The following is a 19,922-nucleotide window of genomic DNA, read 5'->3' on the forward strand; positions in this document are numbered from 1 at the left end:
TTTTGCAATAAAGAAGATATGATATATAAACTGACTTTGGCTTTAATTCTCAGCCCAAAACAAACAAAGGCCTAAATTCATTGTGCAAACGAATAATTTTATTGATTAAATATTTAGTATGTGATAAATATAAATTTATGCTGTATGTTTATATATAAGCAAGAAGTCGCTTAGTGTTCTACGCTTTAGTTGGTCAGAAACAACGATTGCATTTTAACTAGAGCTTGATGTTGAAGGCAGCGCAGCGAGGATTTCTTCGATGAAGCTGTCCGGCTGCTCGATGAGATGCAGGAGACCTAAGGACCACAGCAAATAATTTAATGGCGATATTTAAATAGAGCGGCTAAGGAGACTCACCTGCCACATCACAGAACTCTGCAAAGGAAGTGCACGGCAGGAACTCCTCCGTCAGGGTCTGGAGGATGCTGTCCGTGGACTTGAGCAAAGCCTCATCATTCTTCCGAAGGTAGTCGAACAGAGAAATCGGCCAATCCTCCTCCTTGGGCGTGCTCACCGTCTTAAACAGGTTGTTGTAGATCAAGTCCACCAGTGCCCACATCATAAGGAAGGGCTTGTACACACTGTACGTCTTGACCTGACGATCTGTCGGCGCCAACAGCGCCTTGCACAGCACGGCCGGTGAGACGTGGCGAGACTGTGCCACTGCAATCATCCTCTTCATATGAGCCAGCTTATGCTTATTCCATAGCTCCCGACTGTGCAGTGAGAGCGAAATAGTTGCCATAAACAGCGGACCATCCACTTCGTATCCGCATTCCAACCACTTCTCGCTGGGCGGGGCCTGCAAATATGTCAGCAGAGTCTTGCTATCCCTTGCCGCTGATCGCGAGGAAAGCAGCAGATAGACTGAGTAGAAGAGCAGGTAGGGTACAAAGTGCATGTTCGATTGCGGACCTCCTCCGCCGGCATCGTCGTGGAAGCTGCGTTCCCAGGCAAACCGAACCAACAGCAGCTTCAAGTCATGCACACTGCTTGTGTAGGAGATGTCACAGCGCTGGGTACTCTCCTGCATATAACTGCTGTGGCGGGTCATGCAAGCGGAGAAGGCCGCCTCTCCAACGGCGGGTCCCCAAAGAGGCAGCAGTCCATTACATCTAGTGTTGGCATTCTGCAAACTAGCCCGCTCCCATTCATCCCTGCCACGCGTCAATCTTATGGCTGATGTGTGGCAGTCTACGTGGACCACATTAAAGTGTGTAACGGTGGTGTAGCCAATTGTTTTCCTCGACTTAAGCTCGAACTCCTCGACGTTGCAGCGTTTGGTGAAGGTGTAGATACCAAGCACCTTGTCTGGCTGGCAGGCGTATCCCTCGCGACAAATGAAGCAAGTCAGTCCCGTTTCGTCGCGCAGTTTTTCGATCTTTTGCAGAATGGAGCCCTTGGCAGTCACCTGGCCCTTTTCGTTTGTGCGCATTCCCAACGCGTCCAGCTGTTTTTCTCGCGTAGCCATAGCCAGCCGCTTCTTCTCTGCCCTGGTGAAGTCACGCACTTGTTGCACCCTCGCCGCTGTGGCCGAGTCCGTGGAGAGCGCTTCCAGCAGGTTCTCGGCCAGACTGCCCACATGTTCATCGCTGGATACTTGTTCCAGGCGATGAATAATGGGTATAATGTCCTTGCTAATAGCCACCTGAGTTGCCTCATGATGGTTTGAGAGGCCGGTGAGGAAGCGAAGAATATACTTTAAGCTTGGTCGCGAAATGAATTCTTTCAGCTCATCGGAGTCGGTTCGCAGGAGAGTGGGTTTGACACAAGGTGCGTGCTCGGTGATGTAGGCAAGCGATCGCTCCACGATGCCTAGACTTACTATGTAGTCCTTCAGAGTGCCGCCAATGCAGTTGTGCTCAATTTGGTTAGTGAGCACGCAGAAGAGTTCCAGCTTGAACTCTTCTTCAGGTGTGCGCTCGTTGTCAAAGCGTTTAAAGTTTAAAGTGTCCTGGAAGAGGAAAATAAATGAATATTTATACATAGAATAGAGATGTAACCTCTTACCTTAAAATGCTCGCAAAGTAGAGCCATCTTCACCTCATTGCCATAAACCAAAGCGGCCAGGACGCGAATAAGATGGCGCAACACCGAAGGATTGTTTCTAACGTTGGGGCAGTCTGTGCACGATATTAGGGCGCTCACATACTCCGGTCCACCGAATGTTAGGGAGAACTGCAGGAACGAATCCAACGTATCGCTGGCCGCCTTCGATAGTATCGTTTCCATTATCTCCAATAACTGCTCGGTGACCGCCGACTGAATCGAATCGTTCTCCGACTGCAGACACATTTGAAGCACCTTGAGCAGCGTGTTGATGGCTCCAATCTCGGGCTGGCAAAGCACCTCTTGGCAACGGCGCACTTTCACGCAAATGAGGAAAAGCTTTAGCAGTACCTGGATAAGTTCTCGGTTGCGCGAAATGCGCTGCAGGCTGCCAATCCTGTCCAACATTACGCGCAGGCCGTTGCAATCAGCAAGCACATTGGCCATGCGATACAGCTGTTCGGTGTCCACCTGCTCCTGGCTTTTGTTGTTCAGCGTTTCCACAAATTCCTCTGTGGCGTCTCCCAGAAGGCCGCGCATACGATAAACAATTCTCATGGCATCGCGGTCGCCTCCCTCAGCTAACCAAACCTTTTTGTACACATCCTTGACGGGCAGATCCAAGCTAATTATCTTATTGTTGACCAGCAATTCCATGCCGTTATCATCTTCCAACAGGGCGATGAGTTCACAATCCGTACAAATCTTATTTTTCACATCCCGCATCAGTGGGCCCAATCCCATTTCACTCGAGGGATAAGGATTACCCAGCATGCGGCCTTGCAGAAAGTCCTCCTGCTGGGGATCTTTCTCTAACGTCATATAGAACTCGCTTTCATCGTGTTCTTCGGGATGAATAATGGAGTATAACCGCTCAAATATAAACACCGGTGTTTTGATGTCATTCATGCGGGTCTTCTCCACGGTGTCAATAAGGATTTCCATAAAAGCACGTGTCTCCTCCTCGGTTCCGCTGGTCATATCCTCTAGCATATCTAACAGCTTCTCCTGGGCGTCGTCGATAAGTCGCGTACGCTGCACCACTAAGCTTCTTAGAGCAAGATAGCTTTCCAGGACTGGCCCAAGCATGCGAGTCTTGTAGGTTCTGCGAATATTTGGACACTCCAGGAGTAACCACAACAATTCCACATACTGGCGCAGAGCATATCCCAAGGATAAGTCTGAAGAAAGCGAGTGCTCCTCCATGCGGTGCACCTTGCTTATTTCAATAGCCAGAAGCTGTGAGATTTGACTTAATACTCCTTTTAGGACCAAATACTGCAGCCAGGGTTGTTCTGTGGCCATGCTCTTGTACAACATTAAGTACTCTGCACTGGCCTCGCCTGCTTCGCCTACATGTTTCAGGAACGACGTCAGCATGTTTAGAGCTTGTTGCCTTCGTTCGTTGGTCCTGCTCAAGCTACTCAGCAAGGAGCAGGCCAGCTGGCGCCCGAATCTGGAGTTTGCATTAAATAGCAACGGTTGTATCCACTTGGCATTAAAAACAAGAGGCCTTATAACTCGTTGCTTGTCCAGCACCCTTTCCCGCCAGCGTTTTCCATACTTTTCGCTAAGGAAGGCGGCTCGCACCTCTCGTTTGCTCTTCGGCGGTGCTTCTGATACAGTTGATCCGCCTGATACCGCTCCTGTAGCGGTCTGATCCTTGGCGCTCTTTTGCTTAGCCTGGCTATTTGAAGGCATCCGCTTGCTCCACGCTGCGTATTCATGATTTCGATCTGAGTTCAGCCAGGCCCTATAGTCCACCGTGTTGCCCTCTAGCATCTTCATACTACATAAATCTGTAGTGGCCAATTTCTGATTGGGCTTACTGCTTGGCAACACCGGGCAGATGAGATTCTGCATGATGCGAAGGCAGGGGTGCAGTACTGCTGTTACCGGACCACGAGGCAACCTGTAGAAAGAATTCGAAGTCCATTTAAATTGCATCATATTTATATTATATTCTAATTAATTATTCACGGCATTTTATAGAAAAAAACTTACCGGCAGTTGCTAATAAACAGCTCGAAGATGACCTTTAACTTGTATTCCCAACAAAGGTCGTCCTGGCCCAAGAGCACCTCCAGTAGTGTCATTTCTTGGTGCACAGCTGCCTCTAAACTTATCAGAGGAATCGATCCCATTAGAGCATTCTTTACCCTTGTAGTCACCAACTGCAACAGATGCATGCATGCCTCGGCATTATCCTTAGTCAGTACAACCAGCAGGTTGCGCACTTCCTCCTGAATTTGGGGAGTGCCCCGTCGCAGGTTGTGCTCAGCCAGCTCACTGACGAGTCCCTGACTATACAAGCCCACGCGACAATCGTAATTGTAAGCCATGGCTCGGAGAAGCGTCAGACACTGCTCGGTAGATGCCAATGCACAGCCGTAACAGCGATTTGTGGTTGGATTCTCGGCACCGGTTGTCGAGCCGGGATTAACCGGTGGCTGGTCCTGCTGTTGACGATCGTAGGCCACTAGTTCGCTAAAAAGTAAAATCAATTCAAATTATTATTTGCGAAATTTATGACTCAAATTCAGTGATAGTACCTTCGACATGCCTTGACCTTCTGAACGATTTTGCTTAGCTCCTCAAAACTGGTGCGCGATTCCACACAGTATTTTTGGGCGAGCAGCTGTATAATCTTGTTCACCTGAGATGTGCTGTGCACGCTGGCCATGTTGTCCTCCACCATTCGGTCACTGCTACGGTGCTCGGCTACCTTTTGAATAAGAAGCTCCAGCATTTGCTTGTTGGTCAGCAACTGACGGTAAATTCTATCGGCGCGTTCCAGGGAGCTGTGAATCAGCGAAACGGTCTTAACCCGATCCTCCGCTGATTCTATGGGATCAACAGCGCAACAAACTCGGGCGTACATGCTGAAATCAAATTTGGCATACTTGCAGAAGCCACATGAGTGGCACAGGAATGGGTCCTTCTCATCGTAGTTAATAGCTCGACATTTGTGGCATTGGAACACGTTCTCACCGCAATTTCCGCAGACTCCCGGATATGCCGGCACTGCTGCACTACATCGTGGGCATTGTAAATTCTCACTGGACCCACTTACAGTTTCAAAGAAATCGGCAAACTCGATCATCAAATTGCAAGCGGTGATCGGTAGTGGAAAATCGATCTTCAGTTCGGTTTGTGCCGATTGCAGGGATACTGAGCGGGCTTTGTGCCACAGAGCTGGGCGATTCTTTAGCTCCACTACCGCCTGGACACTGCGGTTGTTGTAGTAAACATTGATGGTCCTCACCATCTTTGTCCGCTTTAAGTCGGCAATCCTCACGATCAACTTGGAGATAGTATGGCATTGGACTAGCTTGTAAATCATTGTGGTTGTGGTGTACTTTGAGTCTGATTTGATTGATGGCAACTTTATATTAGCCATCGGCACCTCTGGATTGTTGCACACTAAACAAGGCTCCGATTCGAGGTAGTAACCATTTACTTGAAGAATGGACTCCAAGGTGGTGTATATTGGGGCATTTGGATGCTTGCATAGCAGCTCGTTCTGTTGCCTAAGAACATCCACAGCGCGGGAAACAAACTCTGGCAGCCGCTCTGTTATACTTCTGGTACTTAGTGTTAGATATCCCAATAGGTCCACAAACTGCGCTGTCCTCCGGCCATAAGTGGGCACCAGTGGCCATAGGTTCCAAAAGATGTTGAGAAGTTTCTCCCGCTGCCGTTCATTGGCATGCTCAAAGAGTCCGGTCATAAATGAGTGGGCCTGCCATCTCAGCTGACTAATGTTGTTCTCCAACAGGAAGATCCTGACAAACCTGATTATCAGCGCATCGCATGCGTATCTGAAGATCTGGTGTACAAAAGTACCACACTGGGCAGGATCGAACTTGGAGTAGTAGGCGTCTGTATCCTCGCTCTTCTCCCGGTCGGTTCGAAGTTTTCCGGAAGAAGACGAGGTCGATGGCTGTGGCTGTGCCTGCTTAGATCCACTAGGAGCGGGTAAGTTGCAAACGGCCGCCTGCAGCAATTGTATAATAATAGGCGACACGCCATCATCCAACTGGTAACAGGCTATTTCCATCAGCATGGCCAATGCGTCTTCATGGACGACGCAGAACTTCTGCCAGTTGCCGGTGCGCATTTGGCTAATCTCCTGGCAAGTACGTAGGTGTTCCGTCAGCTCCACCAGTGCATCGTAGGAAAGCATTGGCGGATTGGCGTTATAGGGAGCACCAGTCTGATTGTAAAAAATAAAAGACCTTTAATATCGTAGAAAATAATTAAAGTATCCCAACTCACCTTACTGCTGACAATGTTGCACACCCGTTTGACCACCCTGAAATGAGCGTCGAGGGAGTGACCGTCGCGATACATTCGGAACTTTTCTTTGCTGCCGCAAATGTACATGAGCAGTTTTCGTACTTGCCGGCGAAGCAGGGTGTTCAGGTTTAGCATCATGTACTCACAAAGTGTAAAGGTCATGGCTTCGCAGAATCCACTATCGTAATTATCCGGATGGGCGCTACTTAAGCGAAGAATCTGATAAGGCAATCGCACAATAATTTCAGTAAGAAGTCCATCGTAGGACTCGAAAATATCCGGGTAGTTTTTCAGATAGTTGTGAGGTATAAGTATTGATATGTCAGGCTTGGGACCATGTTTAATGGGTTTCAGTAGCTGAACTCCGGGACCTGAAGCTCCACCGCTGGCTTGTGCCGACTGTGACGCTAATCCGCCGCCGGCTGCATAAGGATCTCCTAGCACATTCTTCCAGTGCACCAGAAGCGTGTTTAGTGCTTCCAGGGCGTAAACGAATGCTCCACTCTTACTGAGAATGTTTGCTGTCGTACTGGCCACAAAGGAACTATTGTCCTTAAACTGATGCGGCGGCGATGTTGTTCCAGTCTGCTTAGACTTAGTTTTACCCATCATAACTCCGAACAGAGAAAGTAATGCCAGGCGCACCTCATTGCCAGGACACTTGGTTTCCATCTGCAATTTAAATGTTTAGGTATACTTTTTATATATTATAATCTCTCTTTTATCTACCCTTGAGGCAGCTCCACGCTTTCCAATTTCCACATAGTCCACTAGAGCAGTAAGCAGATCCTGGAGCACTTGCTGGTCCCGTTCATTGTTGCCATTGAGATCGGTAGTCAACATGAGTATAACCTGAATCAGTGGGATTGCCTGCAAGCCATTGCACAAGTCGAATGTTCCTAGATGTTGGATAATGCTCTCCAGCACAGCAATTCTACATAAAAATTCTGTTATAGAAAAATCAAATAGATTGAGTTTGGCACTTACCTGAGGTCATGTAGCTTGCTGAGCTTATCGTCCTCGTTTATTTCATTATCCTCACTGCTGCTCATGGCACTCAAAACAGCACCACCACCGGAGCCAGAAACGCCACTGGGACCTGGCTGTTCTTGATCGTCCTTGGTGGAACCCTGACGCGGCGGCGAAGCATTCGCATGGTCGCCAAAGTTGCTGCTTCTGGCGGACGTTCCACCAATACTCTCTACTCCGCTGCCTCCACTCTCTGATCCACCGCTGCCAGCAGGTTCTGCAGGCGAAGTACGCAATGTCGATCCATCGGTTGCCACATTTGAACCTTCATCATCAGATCCACCTAGGGAGACATTAGCAGTTACGTTCACCGCTGCTGCCATGGCCGTAGCTTGACGGATTCCCTGAAGATTGGCCAATCCTTGCTGAAGAGACTGCAAAGCGTTTGCATCGCCACCGTGCTGTTGAAGACTCAAAGCGATGGCAATATCCATGATGGCCTCATCGTCGGCATCTTCGGGTAGGCCGAGTAAGCGAGGGAAACCGCCACCCATGAATGCCTCTAGATTGAGCATCTGCTGCTGACCGACTCCTCCTACACCCACTGCAGCACCTTCTGCGTCTGCATTCGGTTCCGGTAATCCACCTCCGACTGCAGCATCAACAGCAACGGCAGCTGCTTCCTCAATGATATCACTTGCAGCAGAGCCTGCCACTGCTTGCAGTGCTTGCATGGCGGACGTAGACGGAGTCGGAGTCAAACATGCTGGGGGAGTAACTATAGCCACCTTTCTGCGCTTTAATCTTGGACTAAGTAATAGGATCAGGGCCTCTTTGGCGCTGTGACTAATCACACTAGCATCATGCTTCAGCAAATCGATGAAGTACTTGGTCATGCGACCAACCTGTCCTGAATCGGCCAAGGCAAACCCGTACATAATCTCTACCAGGCAGTGGACAATTGTTTCCGCCTGGCACAAGCCTCGCTTCACAATATTCATGGGTTCGTCTAGCGCCGGCGTAACCTTATGCAACTCCAAGACAAATCCCATGAGGGTTGGAACAATATCGTAGTTGTTCTCCGCGCAGATCTTCGCTAGCGATTGTGGACGTGCGTTGGCAATGCCACGGACCAGGAGAATTAGGCGGTAGAAAGCCTCAGGGTCGATCTCCCGTAAAGACTCAAGTTTTTCGAGCTTTGGCTGCATAAGCTGTAGTTCTCCATGTACAAACTGAAGAAGCACTCCATCCTTGTAGTTGTGGTACGCTGCCCTAGTTCCATATAGAGTGGCCAGGACGTAGCGGGCCTGGGTCTGAACAGGATTGGGCGTGGGCAGTAGCAACAGGGCACTCGCTGTCTTAACTGCCTTTTGGCGCATAGAAGCAGGTACTCCAGATCCCAACAAGTGCAGCGCACAATCCATCACTTCCAAAAGGTTATTAACCATTCGATCTAGCTGAGTAATGCAGTTGAATCCTTCTCCAAAGCTAGCGCTACTTGCCTGGGAGGAAGATACTGCTGGCGCACTGGATCCTGGGACAGTAATATCCTCGCTTTCGTCGGGCCAGCCTACCAGCTCTTTAGATTTTCCATACACTTCAATGCAATCCAGTAATGTCACATGCTCCGGATCCGGAGCTTTGGCAAACACGACTTTCAATAGCTTGTCTGACTGGAGCATTTCTTCCCGGGTCAGAGGGATATCGAACCAGCGTGCCCTTCTAACCGGTGTGGGAATTGTTCGTCCTAGAATAGTCACAGATTGGGGAGCACGCTGTACATCCTGAGTTCCGATTAACACTCTTATTCCCACGATTACAACATTGAGATCGTTGTTGATCACCTCCAGAGTAAAGCCATTCGTTCGGGTGCTGGCCACAAACATTCCCGTTGAGAAAAGACGCGTCTTTAGTTTCTGTTTGTTGTAAATCTGGAGCAGATCATTGCCTCCGAATTCCACATCGGCTAGCATGTTGCAGTGCTCGAAGAAGTCAATTGGGAAAACGGGCTGACCTCCAGCAGTGAGTTGCTTCTGCTGCTGACTTGCCTTCCTGCTGCTCAACTTTCCAGATGTTGTATTAGATTTGGACTTTGAAGTCGAACTAGATCCTCCCTTAGCCATCAAGGTTGACGAGTATAACTGATTACCAAATGGCTGAACCTGTGGCGATAACCAGAAGCTGGTGTATTCTGGTTGAGCGGAGAAGATCCTCAAGCTTCCATCCTCGCAGAGCAGCAAAAGCGTAGTTTTTTCCACTCCGGCCACGGCATGACGAATGCCTACCACATCCATGATTCGCGACTTGGCCGATTGTGCCTTTATCTCTTGCAGGTAAATCCGTTCAGGGGTTATCATCAATATAATCGGGTTATTCGATGTTTGCATGCTGGCGTAAACCAATCCTGGGTGTCCTGTAACCTCTGTCCACTGTACAAGAGGCTGCAGTGGCCCCTTCGAAGCTGACTTACTAGCCGAGTTGGTGTCCAGGTGGTATATACCCTTCACGCCTTCATTAACATTGGTGAGTGGTGAAAAGAAGCTTCTTCCGGAAGAGAAACTGTAGAAGAGCAGTTGTAGGGTATGAGAATAGTAGATAGATACTCCGCCGCCTCCGACTTGACCGCTTATATCCTTAATATGTTGGTGACTCAGCTCCAAAGTGTTTGTTACATAGAAATCTCCATGGACCGCTAGACTCTGTTGATCCAACTGTTGAGTATAGATGTATCCGCTGCTTGCAAAGCTAAGCATGTAGTAGTTGCCATCCTGGTACATAAACGTGCAATCTCTAATTTTGCCAACGGCCACTAGGTAATAGTACTTCGGGCTATATGTATCCACTGCCAAATCGTAAATCTTTACATAATCGGAAGTCACAATGGCGAGAAGAGTCTGTGAGCCAGGTAACCACACAGCTTTCTTAATGTAGTTTCCGTTTTCTAGTTGGGGGCTCACTACTATATGTTCGTTAGTACTGCCACTGCTTGAGAAGGTGAGCACGTGACACTCTTTTAAGCCGCAAACTGCAAGGCAATCCTCATTGCACGGATTGGCAGCTAGGGAGAGAACCGTGCAGGCAATGGGTGCAGAACTCAATTGCGTTAAAGTCAACTTTCTCTTGGAGGCATCTGCCTGTTTTAACAGTGCCGAGAGCTGAAGAATGGTCACCTTGCCCTTCTCATGGGATACAGCCAATTGTTGACGACGTCCATGTGGGGAGGACAAGCAGCAGAATGCAACACGGCGGACAACTCCAGATGATATAAGGTGCTTTATAGTCTGACCCTGGTCGCCGGAATAGTTCATTCGAACATTCTCAAAAGCTCCCTCCTGTGAGCCTAAAGTGGCAAACATTAGTTGATCAGTCACTTGGAAACTCTGTTCAAGCTGGTGGAGTCTCTCCAAGGCCGCAGTTGCTCTCTTGTGGCAGCCGACAATAGAGTACAGCGTGCAGTTTTCGTTTATTGATGGAAGCAACACGTCAAAATACTCTAGGATGCATCTTACGACCAGCAGCCATTGATCCTGGTGCTGGAGAGTCTCTCTATAAGGTTCCAACAGCTTGGTAAGCACTGCGATCCGCTCGTTAGTCAATGAATCCTTTCGCGTAAGTACCGGCTGGCTAGCTGGTGGGCTGCTCCTCTTCTTTCCAGCAAGTAAGCTCATGTGGGACGGTAGGTAGCTGCCAATTCCAGCTGAATCTCTGACCTCACTGCTACCAATACGCCTACTCAACGCCTGACACGATCCGTCCTCCTTGGCTCCGCAGTCACAGAAGAAATTTCCATATTTGGCGTAACTCACATCATGTCCCTTATGGCAAACTCTGGCGCACACGGAACAGACGCCAACTGTGTTGATCATGTTGCAGGTATGACAGTGATACCAGTGTTGGTTCATAAACTCCTTTTGTGTCTGCGAGAAGGTACACAGCTTGTTGTTCAGCGTGTCCTCGTCGGAGTCGTCAAGCAGCGAGTCTTGTTCGCCTTCCTCGGCTAGCTCGTCGTAGAGCTCATCGATATCGGTCTGTAGCTCATCATCCCACGGCGGCATATGTTGCCTACTGCCTCGGAAGCCAATGCTCTGAAGAAGTTCGCTTAGATAGCGCAGCTGGGCACTTACGTTCTCAGCATGTTTCAGATGTTTGTCCGGTAATTGCAATTTTGCCAGTTCCAGCCAAAGGAGAGTGGTATTAAATAAGGCGACATGTCCGCGAGCTGGACTGGCGTCAGCTAGAGTAATCATTATTTGGAGTACATCCGCAAAATCGCAGCCTTCTTGGGGTGGTGAAATTAGCGTTTGTCCGAGCTGAAGCAAAGCTTGAAACAGTGGGGGAGCTATCTGCGATGCCTTGTTTTGATCTTTCACCAATGATTTCACGAAGCTTAACAGCAGTGCGCCATTTCGTTCGCTACCAGTGTGGTCGCAGGCCTGTGAAGATTCTTCTGACGGATTTGGTTGAGCAGCCTGCCACAAACTCAGAATCTGAGAGGTATTGACTGCAGCTCCTCCCGCTCCTGGAACACTGTCTCCGCCTCCCGCTGCAGTTCCGCAATCGTACTCAATTTCCATTGGATCCAACTGGTCTGAGATACTTGGCATAGCCGAAACGGTGGCCATATTCGTTGGAGTCTGAGCATTGCTGCTAGAGCTACTCGACGGCTGCAAAATGCTGGTGAGCATCCGGCAGGTGGTGTCTAATGCCTCGGAGGTGCTTACATCGGTACTCACATTAGGGCCGTAGATAATGTGGGCCAACCATTGCTTTAAACGAGCTATGTCAACTGTGGCCAGTTCCGAGAAACACTCAACGAGATCTTCATGCTGGAAATTTGAATCCGCTTGTAAGGATTGCTGGAAAAGCCGGTTGACAAACTGCAGCATCTTACGTGCATAACTGACAGGCAGACTGGTGCCGGTGAACGAGAGCAAAAGTGTGGTAAGACTCCCAGAGCGCTGATCTTTGAAAAACTGGTGCATGGCTTGAACTGCCACGGGCTTTTCCAGCATTTTGATCATAGTTTTAAGCACGGCAAACAGCATGGACTCGTTAAACATAGCACGATCCTGGTCAAGAGTAGCTGCGCCACTAGGCCCCGCAGCCTGGGACTGACGAAGATCGGCAGCAAAATCATTGAGCATGCGATAGCAATATTCAATCATGTGCTCATAAAGCAGCAGCTTTTGAGCGTCTAGGGTGTAACCACTGAGGATCTCCCGCAGACACTGCTCGCTTTGACCTTGCAAGTAGTCAGTTCGCATGTCCAGCATTGAGGCGATAAGCAAATGCTTTAGCTGAGCCTCAACTTCTGTGTTCCCGGTGGAATGCGGCAGCAATAATTCAAGCATATGCAGGATAGACTTTAAGCAGTGCTTCAGGGTGTGCAGGGTAGAGTAATTGGATCCTCGTGTCAGCTCTGTAATGTGAGCATCTATTACGTTCAAGGTATATGGTTCCACCGGATGTTGCTTGCCATCGAATGCGGAATCATTGACCATTAGGCACTTCGGCCACTCGTTTGCTATAAGTTGTTTGTCCTCGTTGGGCAGAAGTTTTAGAAAAGCTGCATGTAGTTCCAACATAATTGCTGGCTTGTCGCTTACAACGGGCACAATCAAATTCAATGCCTTCTCCGGTGTTGAGCTCGACAACTGCTTCAGCATCTGGCCACGCACGATCACCGAAAGCAATCGGTACGAATTCATAAGCTTTACTATAAGCTCGTTTACAAGTTGGTTATACTTCTGCAGATCGCTCGGAAGCTTACCATCCTCTTCTTGCTTTAATTTTTGATCATCAATTGACTCATTCGAAGAATACAGTTCCGGATCGTTTGACGATGAAGTTAAAGAGGTACCCGCGGAGGACTGCTCGCCAGAGGCATCTTCGCTCTCTTTTCGCGGCCACTTGTAGCCCTCCTTGTTTGCCCAGGCCACCGCCTGCATGTGGGCGACCAAAGAATCAAAAAGGATGAGATCGGAGAGGCGGGGAGTTCCTGCAGATTGAATATTTTCAATAGATTTTTGGTTTTATTATGGCTTTTAGTACTTACCGTTTCCATTCATTTGACTATTGAACGCTTCCACACCAAGAATCGTTTGTTTGAGACTATATTTTATATCGGCAGCTATATCGCCCACTTGACTCCACAACGTCTCAGCGTATTGGGTATACATTCCCTGCTTGATTAGACTGCTAACTACTAGGTAGTGGGAACTGGCCAGAGGTAGCCGTATACCCCAGATCAGTGAGTGCAGATTGGGTGGTCGGTCTACCTTCAGCGACTCTACGTGAGATGTAGAGGGTGGCAAACCCAAAATCAGCTTCCATGCAATCGTAAAGCAATACTGCATCGCGCAAAGATTGTGCATGCTCGCTTCCTTTTCCTTTTCCTTGGAATACATCGACATGTCGGTGATGGAAAGAATGTCTGTCAAAGCATCCACCAGCAGTGGATACTTAAGCTTATCTGGTGTGCAGAGAATGAAGTTCCAGGCTAAACCATCTAGCTTAAATTCCTGAACCCAGTAGTTTTTCTCGGGATCACCCATTACCAGAGAGTAAAAAGTTGGGCGAATTGCTGTAAAACAAGATGTTCGAGATAGTAGAGTAGCGCTGGGATTCAAGGTTATATTCTCACTTACATGAGCCATATTCGCCGGCCGACTTTCGGAATTTTTCCTCAATATCTTGGCGGCAATAGGAATTCAGTTTGGTGCGGCTGTTGAACAGATCCGTAACCTTTTGGTTCTCCGGCATGCTGCTCACACTAAAAAGATTCCAGCGCACCTGGTCTAGCAATTCCGGAGGCGCATTGTACAAGTGCTTCATAAGATACTCCAAAAACAGAAGCAAGCGGGACAGCAGCATCATTTGGCTGTTTTTTACGGGTCTATCCCCGCTGATTCCACGACAAACTTCTGCACAACGGATAACACCGCCAGCCGTTAGGAGCAGAATGGATTTCTTTTGCATTAGATTTAGCGAGTGAAATAGGAAAAGCAGCAGTTGGGCGTGCTCAATGTTTAGGTCTTCATAGTCTGAATCACTGGCGGCAGTCCAAGAGCAAACTCCTTCCACCAAGGTGTTGATAAGGCGGTGCCACACGGACAGGCAGGCGGCTTCCTTCTCTTGTGTCGGCTTCAGCAAAAGGATTTGCACAAGCACGGACAGGGTACTTGGATACACTTGCAGAGGCCAGGTGTTTGTATCAGTAGACCATGGCGATATGGACAAGTGCTGCAGCAGATTCGACTGCAATTGTTCGGAGAGCAATGAAGTGGAAATCAAATTGTGAATATAGCGGCCTGCAGCTCCCGAAAATCGAATCATCGAGGTCTGCCACTTGGTAGATGCACCTGTAGAGGTTCCTGGTCCTGCACTAGCAGCAGGAGCATTTCCCGACCCCTGGTCGCTCTCATTTCGCATCACGTCACGATCGAAATCTTTAATTATATTTGCCATTAACAGCATTTGCTGATCACTGACTCCGGCCTTTACATAGCGCTGCATGTAGACATGTCGATTGGCCAAAAATTGATCCAGAAAACAGAATATGTCTGCGGCCAAGTCTAAATATTCATGTGGCTCATCTAGCTTGGGGACAAGGGCGCTCTTCTGGTCCCCACGCTCTTGTGTGGATGTATTTGCATTATCGTCATGGGTTTCTGGAGAAAGAGTTTCCTTAAACCAGTGCCCCAGGTAACTCTCACTGTCGTCCTCCTCGGAGTTGTCAGAACAGGAGAGGGAATCGTTAAAATAAGTTGTAGAATCTGAGTAGCTGATGGGTTCGCATTCCGTGCGGTCCTTGGCGGAAGCGCGTCTTAAGGTGCAGGCCTTGCGATAAGCCACAGTGGCCAGAAAAGTGAAAAGTTGGTGCAGAGTGGCTGTATTTAGCACGCGTACAATCCTCTCCAGCGAACTGTAGTTTTGCAAAATATCGAACTGTGCCGGCTCCGGTAGTTCTGTGGATTCGAGACTCTGTCCGCATGCGGATTCAATCTTCAGATCTTCGATTAGCTCTGATAGCAGTTTAATGCTGTGGTTGGCAATAGCTGCATTGAGTTCTCCAAATCCTTGCTGAACCTTGAAAAGATTGACTCTGGCAATAGGTGTAGTAGGTGCGGTTCCAGCCTCACTTCCAGATTTGGTTGCTTTTGCTGCCGATTTGGATGCTGCCTCCGAGCTAGACCCACCACTTCCAGAGGCGCCCATTGCTCCTTGTATACCGCTAATAAGCAGCCAGCTGCCATAGCAGAGATGATTCTGATACACATGGATCCTGGCCGAAGCCTTGAACATGTCACCAATATTGGAGTAGATCTCTAAAGCCTTGTTTACTATGCTACAGGCCTGATCCTCAAAGTCGTCGTGGTCTTTGTTTAATTGCCCACCACTAGAACCTCCTCCTCCGCTTCCTTGACTAGTGGATGCAGTCTGTTTCTGAGAGCTGCTGGCCTGGGTCATACCGAGAACACTGCTGGCTATTGAAGTCAACACAGCGTTGTACAATGCAGCAATGCCACACATTGAGAGTCGTGCAATCCTACTGGGAATCAGTGGTTGCATCTCGATCAAGGCTTGGGCCTGACTCAGAATGGTGAGATCAGTAAGCATGTGATTCATGCTCGATTTCACTGCAGTGGCCTCCACTTGGGTTAGAGGCAAATAAAGCGGTTTGCTGCCGTTGATGGTCTCCATATATTTGGATCGGTATCGATTTAGTATGGGCAGGCTAACACAGACATCCAGTAGGGTATCCACTCCATTTTGCTCCTGGAAGTACTCCACATTGGCCGCCAGGATTTGTTCCTGAAATAAGTTCGCTTTTAATATTGCGTTTCTTATTTATAAGAATATATTCATTTGCTTATAAGGTTGCTTATAGTCTTAAACGTGGTAATGTGGCTTGAGCTAAAACTCGACATCACTTTATCGCGTCTGATAAATATTTACATTAGGTTGAATATTGCTTTTAGGTTTACACTATTGTTTAAGTTATGTAGTGTATATGCATTGAAAGTTGTATAACCTACTCTATAGCTTGAATATGACTTTAAAGCTTACACCGAAAATCAAATTAAACCGATCTGAAAGAAGCATTTAAAACAAGAGAAGCAATTATTTACTCACCGTGCAGTCGGTGACCTCCTCGCTGAGTGGAACCCAAGTCATTTTGCCGGGTTCTAGGGGAGCAATCAGTTGCTGCAGAATGACCGAAGACAGGTCCGACCGGGATCGCTTAATCTCCGACTTGGGCGACTCCTTGTCGTTGCTGGCTCCGCTTCCGGAAGAACTGCTGGTGGGCAGGATGCTCTTTGTGGTGGACTCGGGATGCTTACAGCTTTTGAGCACATTGGCCACCGCATTGTAGTCGAACATGGCCGACGACGCGGATGTAGGGTTCTCCCGACCCTCGCAGAGCATCTTGAGGGCACCCAGGAGCCACTTGGTCTCGTAGACGGACACCCTGGGCAGTCTGTAGATAATAAACCGGATGAGCACTGCGGTTGCATCGTGCAGCTGACAAATCTGCGTCTGGCAAACTGTAAAACCAGAAAATGATATATGTACATATGTATGAATGTAAGGAACGCGAATGGCACAAGTGAATCACTCGATTCTTGGCCAAACATTTCTTTGTTTTGTTTTCTTTTGGCAAAAATCATTAGGGTGCACTTACTTGTCTTGATTTGCATAAGTTTGTCCGCCGCCAGTGCCGCAAATGCCGTGTAAAACTGCGTGAAATTGCTTTCCTCCTCGAAAAAATCATGTTCGCTAAACAAATAACGGAGTAGAACACTGTTAGTTCTCGAAAATGTCGAATTTTCAAAGCTTTGTGTTGTTTCGTCACCGGGGCGGCCATATTTAATTTTGCAAGTCACTTTTTGCACTCGCAGTAGTACCCAAAAATATTTTTCACTGCGCCATTCGTCAGGCGAAAAGTTCTGGACGGGCCGTACTTACCATCGCGTGATTGCTTTGAGCAAGTTAACCACTTCGTTTTTATTTAAGGCTCCTGTACGGTTCAGTAGCAGGGCTTTAACAACGGAATTCCAATCCGTTCCACCGCTGTGGGCCGACATTATTGTTTAAATTGTCGTAAATTTGCCCGAAAGTACTCGGCCTACTGTGTGGCCAGATTCGGTTGACGTGTAAATGCCGTGCGGCCAGGGATGCCACACAGCTTTGATTACTGTTGAAAGCCCCATTCTAATCAGCTGTAAATCATATGTTTTAAGAACAAATTAAAAAATATTGGGGAATAAACATTATAATTATATAAAAAAGCTATAAAACTGGTAATATAAGTGATTTGTTTATTTTTATAGCTCAGAAAATATTATATATCATTTAAAATATGATTTCCAATATGTATCCGCAAATGCTAAATATAATAATAAAATACAATATAATAATTCGAGTCAAATAATACTTATTATTTATTGACTCCTAATATTTAAATCATTATTTATTTAATTATTATTTAATTATTGATGAAATTTATTATGTTGATGTTAAGCTACATACATATCTCGTCTTAATCAACTCAATCGGCTTCAGTTCCATCTGGTGGCTCCACCTTGACGTCGGCGGATCAGGGTCGATGCAGGCCCGCCACCGAAGGAGACATATGCACGTTCGGACCAACCTGTTGGCCACCCGGCCCACTGCCCATACCCCCCATAAGAGCCACATGCTTTCTGTAGTTGGTGAACTGCTCCAGATATTGCTTCACAGTGTCCATTGGCTCGAAGATGTCGTTGTGCTTGGCATGCAGCTGCTGTTGGCCCATTGCCGTCATTATTGTCTGCGGAGCGAAATAAGATGGGAAGTCCTTTCCCACTGCAATGCCGAGGAATCCCTGGAGCACCTCGCGTATCATCTCCCAGCAGTAGGCCAGAATCACGCACGACTTGTACTCGATCTCGATGAGGATGCCCTTGAAGTGCTCCATCATGGTGACGGATCCAAGTTTGATAACAAAATCGCCGTACTCAAAACGAGCGCCACGGGACTCGATTTTGGTCTGCTTTTTGGAGGTGAAGGTGTTGGTCATCTTGAGCATAAGCAGATCGAAGATGTTGTCGGCGACAATGGCCACCTGTTTGCCGGTGCCGTTGTCGATGATGGAGAATGTGGAGGCGGGACACTCGGAGTTGTGCAGGACGTGAACGGCGCGTCCAGGTGCTCCATTGTGCGGCTGTGGCGTCGATATGAACGTTTCGCAGTCCACCAGAAATTGGCCGGCATGTGTGGCACCCAGTGCGAGCAGACGCTTGCTTAGCTGATCGATTATGTGCGCACCCGATTTGCCCTCGGGCAAGGGATAAGGTTGCAGTACAGTTACTCCCATACTTTAAACTATATTGTGCGCTTTCAGTTTTATTAATTTTGTTTACAATTTTCGCAAGCTAAGAGCGTCCAGTGTGACCAGTGCTGGCTTTTAACTAATCAGAAAAATTACCGCTTACCGCTGCCAAATAAAAATACCAAGCCGGCCTATAAATTTTTCAGCAATAAAATAGGGAAACACTGGCCACGTCGCGTGTGCAATTGTTTATAATTTTTGGCGATGCAATTTCACTTCAAAGTCGCCGACGCTGAAAGGGAGAGGGATAATGTGGCGGCGTCCAGCAACGCTGGCGCCAATCCGCACGCCGCCCTTCAGCCTCAGCAGCCAGTTGCCCTGGTGGAGCCCAAGGATGCACAGCATGAGATTCGATTGCAGTTGGTTGACGAATTTTCTGGGGCACTTCATGAAATGAATATAAATCCATTGATGAATCCATAACTTGCAGGAATATCGTGGCGACCTTCTCGGTGAACTGTGAACTGGACCTTAAGGCAATCAACTCGCGCACGAGGAACTCGGAGTACTCGCCCAAGCGCTTCCGGGGCGTCATCATGCGGATGCACTCGCCCAGGTGCACCGCCCTGATCTTCCGAACGGGCAAGATCATCTGCACGGGTGCCCGAAACGAAATCGAGGCGGACATTGGATCCCGAAAGTTCGCCCGCATCCTGCAGAAGCTGGGATTCCCCGTAAAGTTCATGGAGTACAAGCTGCAGAACATTGTGGCTACCGTGGACCTGCGTTTCCCCATCCGCCTGGAAAACCTCAACCACGTGCACGGTCAGTTCAGTTCCTACGAGCCGGAGATGTTTCCAGGCCTCATCTATCGCATGGTCAAGCCGCGCATCGTTCTCCTGATCTTCGTCAATGGAAAGGTTGTATTTACGGGCGCCAAGTCGCGCAAGGACATTATGGACTGCCTGGAGGCGATATCCCCTATTTTACTAAGTTTTCGTAAAACGTAGTCGGCTTTACACATCCAAATGTTTTTAGTTAGCTTAGTTTTATTCCAAATAATCCTTTTTATGTTTTCGTGTGTAAATTCATGTTAATTATAGGATTTCTTTCGGCCTTTTAACGCCCTAACTTTTATAATTCTTAATAAATTTGTATATTTCAAAATATATATAACATGAAAGTCATTTCATGTTACTCTGTGGACTGAAATATATTTTCCTTTATCTCACTATGAAAAATTTTTATACAAATTTAAATGCAATGAAACTTCAATACGTTTTTGGACCCA

The 19,922-nt window shown here is 47.9% G+C and overlaps 3 protein-coding genes across 3 annotated transcripts; 1 reads left to right on the forward strand and 2 right to left on the reverse strand.

The window, feature by feature from the left end:
• Positions 1-27: 27 nt before the first annotated feature.
• Positions 28-17,508, reverse strand: LOC6542776 (protein purity of essence). The gene is made up of 13 exons (XM_001970198.3): positions 17,287-17,508; positions 17,003-17,097; positions 16,453-16,865; positions 13,965-16,131; positions 13,373-13,900; positions 7,336-13,315; positions 7,078-7,282; positions 6,328-7,020; positions 4,602-6,265; positions 4,054-4,536; positions 2,011-3,961; positions 358-1,954; positions 28-296 (listed from the first exon to the last, which is right to left on the reverse strand). The coding sequence occupies exons 1-13, from the start codon at positions 17,403-17,405 to the stop codon at positions 214-216; spliced, it is 15,978 nt and encodes a 5,325-aa protein (XP_001970234.1). The 5' UTR covers positions 17,406-17,508; the 3' UTR covers positions 28-213.
• A 316-nt stretch (positions 17,509-17,824) lies between these two features.
• LOC6541614 (mediator of RNA polymerase II transcription subunit 20) lies at positions 17,825-18,795 on the reverse strand. Its single transcript, XM_001970199.3, has one exon. It carries the CDS (start codon positions 18,674-18,676, stop codon positions 17,918-17,920), a length of 759 nt encoding a protein of 252 aa, XP_001970235.1. The 5' UTR covers positions 18,677-18,795; the 3' UTR covers positions 17,825-17,917.
• LOC6542855 (TBP-related factor) lies at positions 18,790-19,843 on the forward strand. The gene is made up of 2 exons (XM_001970200.3): positions 18,790-19,050; positions 19,122-19,843. Exons 1-2 carry the CDS (start codon positions 18,896-18,898, stop codon positions 19,639-19,641), a joined length of 675 nt encoding a protein of 224 aa, XP_001970236.1. The 5' UTR covers positions 18,790-18,895; the 3' UTR covers positions 19,642-19,843.
• The last annotated feature ends 79 nt before the right edge of the window (positions 19,844-19,922 follow it).

Source organism: Drosophila erecta, unplaced genomic scaffold (genome assembly GCF_003286155.1).
Source record: "Drosophila erecta strain 14021-0224.00,06,07 unplaced genomic scaffold, DereRS2 tig00000055-arrow-pilon, whole genome shotgun sequence".
NCBI classification, from domain to species: Eukaryota; Metazoa; Arthropoda; class Insecta; order Diptera; family Drosophilidae; genus Drosophila; species Drosophila erecta.

Bases quoted from the DNA above. Each gene is read 5' to 3' on its own strand.
- LOC6542776 (XM_001970198.3), bottom strand. From the start codon at position 17,405: ATGTCGGCCCACAGCGGTGGAACGGATTGGAATTCCGTTGTTAAAGCC. The intron at 16,132-16,452 runs GTGAGTAAATAA...AACTTATTTCAG, and splicing joins AGGAGGTCACCGACTGCACG to GAACAAATCCTGGCGGCCAA. The intron at 297-357 runs GTGAGTCTCCTT...TGTGGTCCTTAG, and splicing joins AGAGTTCTGTGATGTGGCAG to GTCTCCTGCATCTCATCGAG.
- LOC6541614 (XM_001970199.3), bottom strand. From the start codon at position 18,676: ATGGGAGTAACTGTACTGCAACCTTATCCCTTGCCCGAGGGCAAATCG.
- LOC6542855 (XM_001970200.3), top strand. From the start codon at position 18,896: ATGCAATTTCACTTCAAAGTCGCCGACGCTGAAAGGGAGAGGGATAAT. The intron at 19,051-19,121 runs GTTGGTTGACGA...CATAACTTGCAG, and splicing joins CAGCATGAGATTCGATTGCA to GAATATCGTGGCGACCTTCT.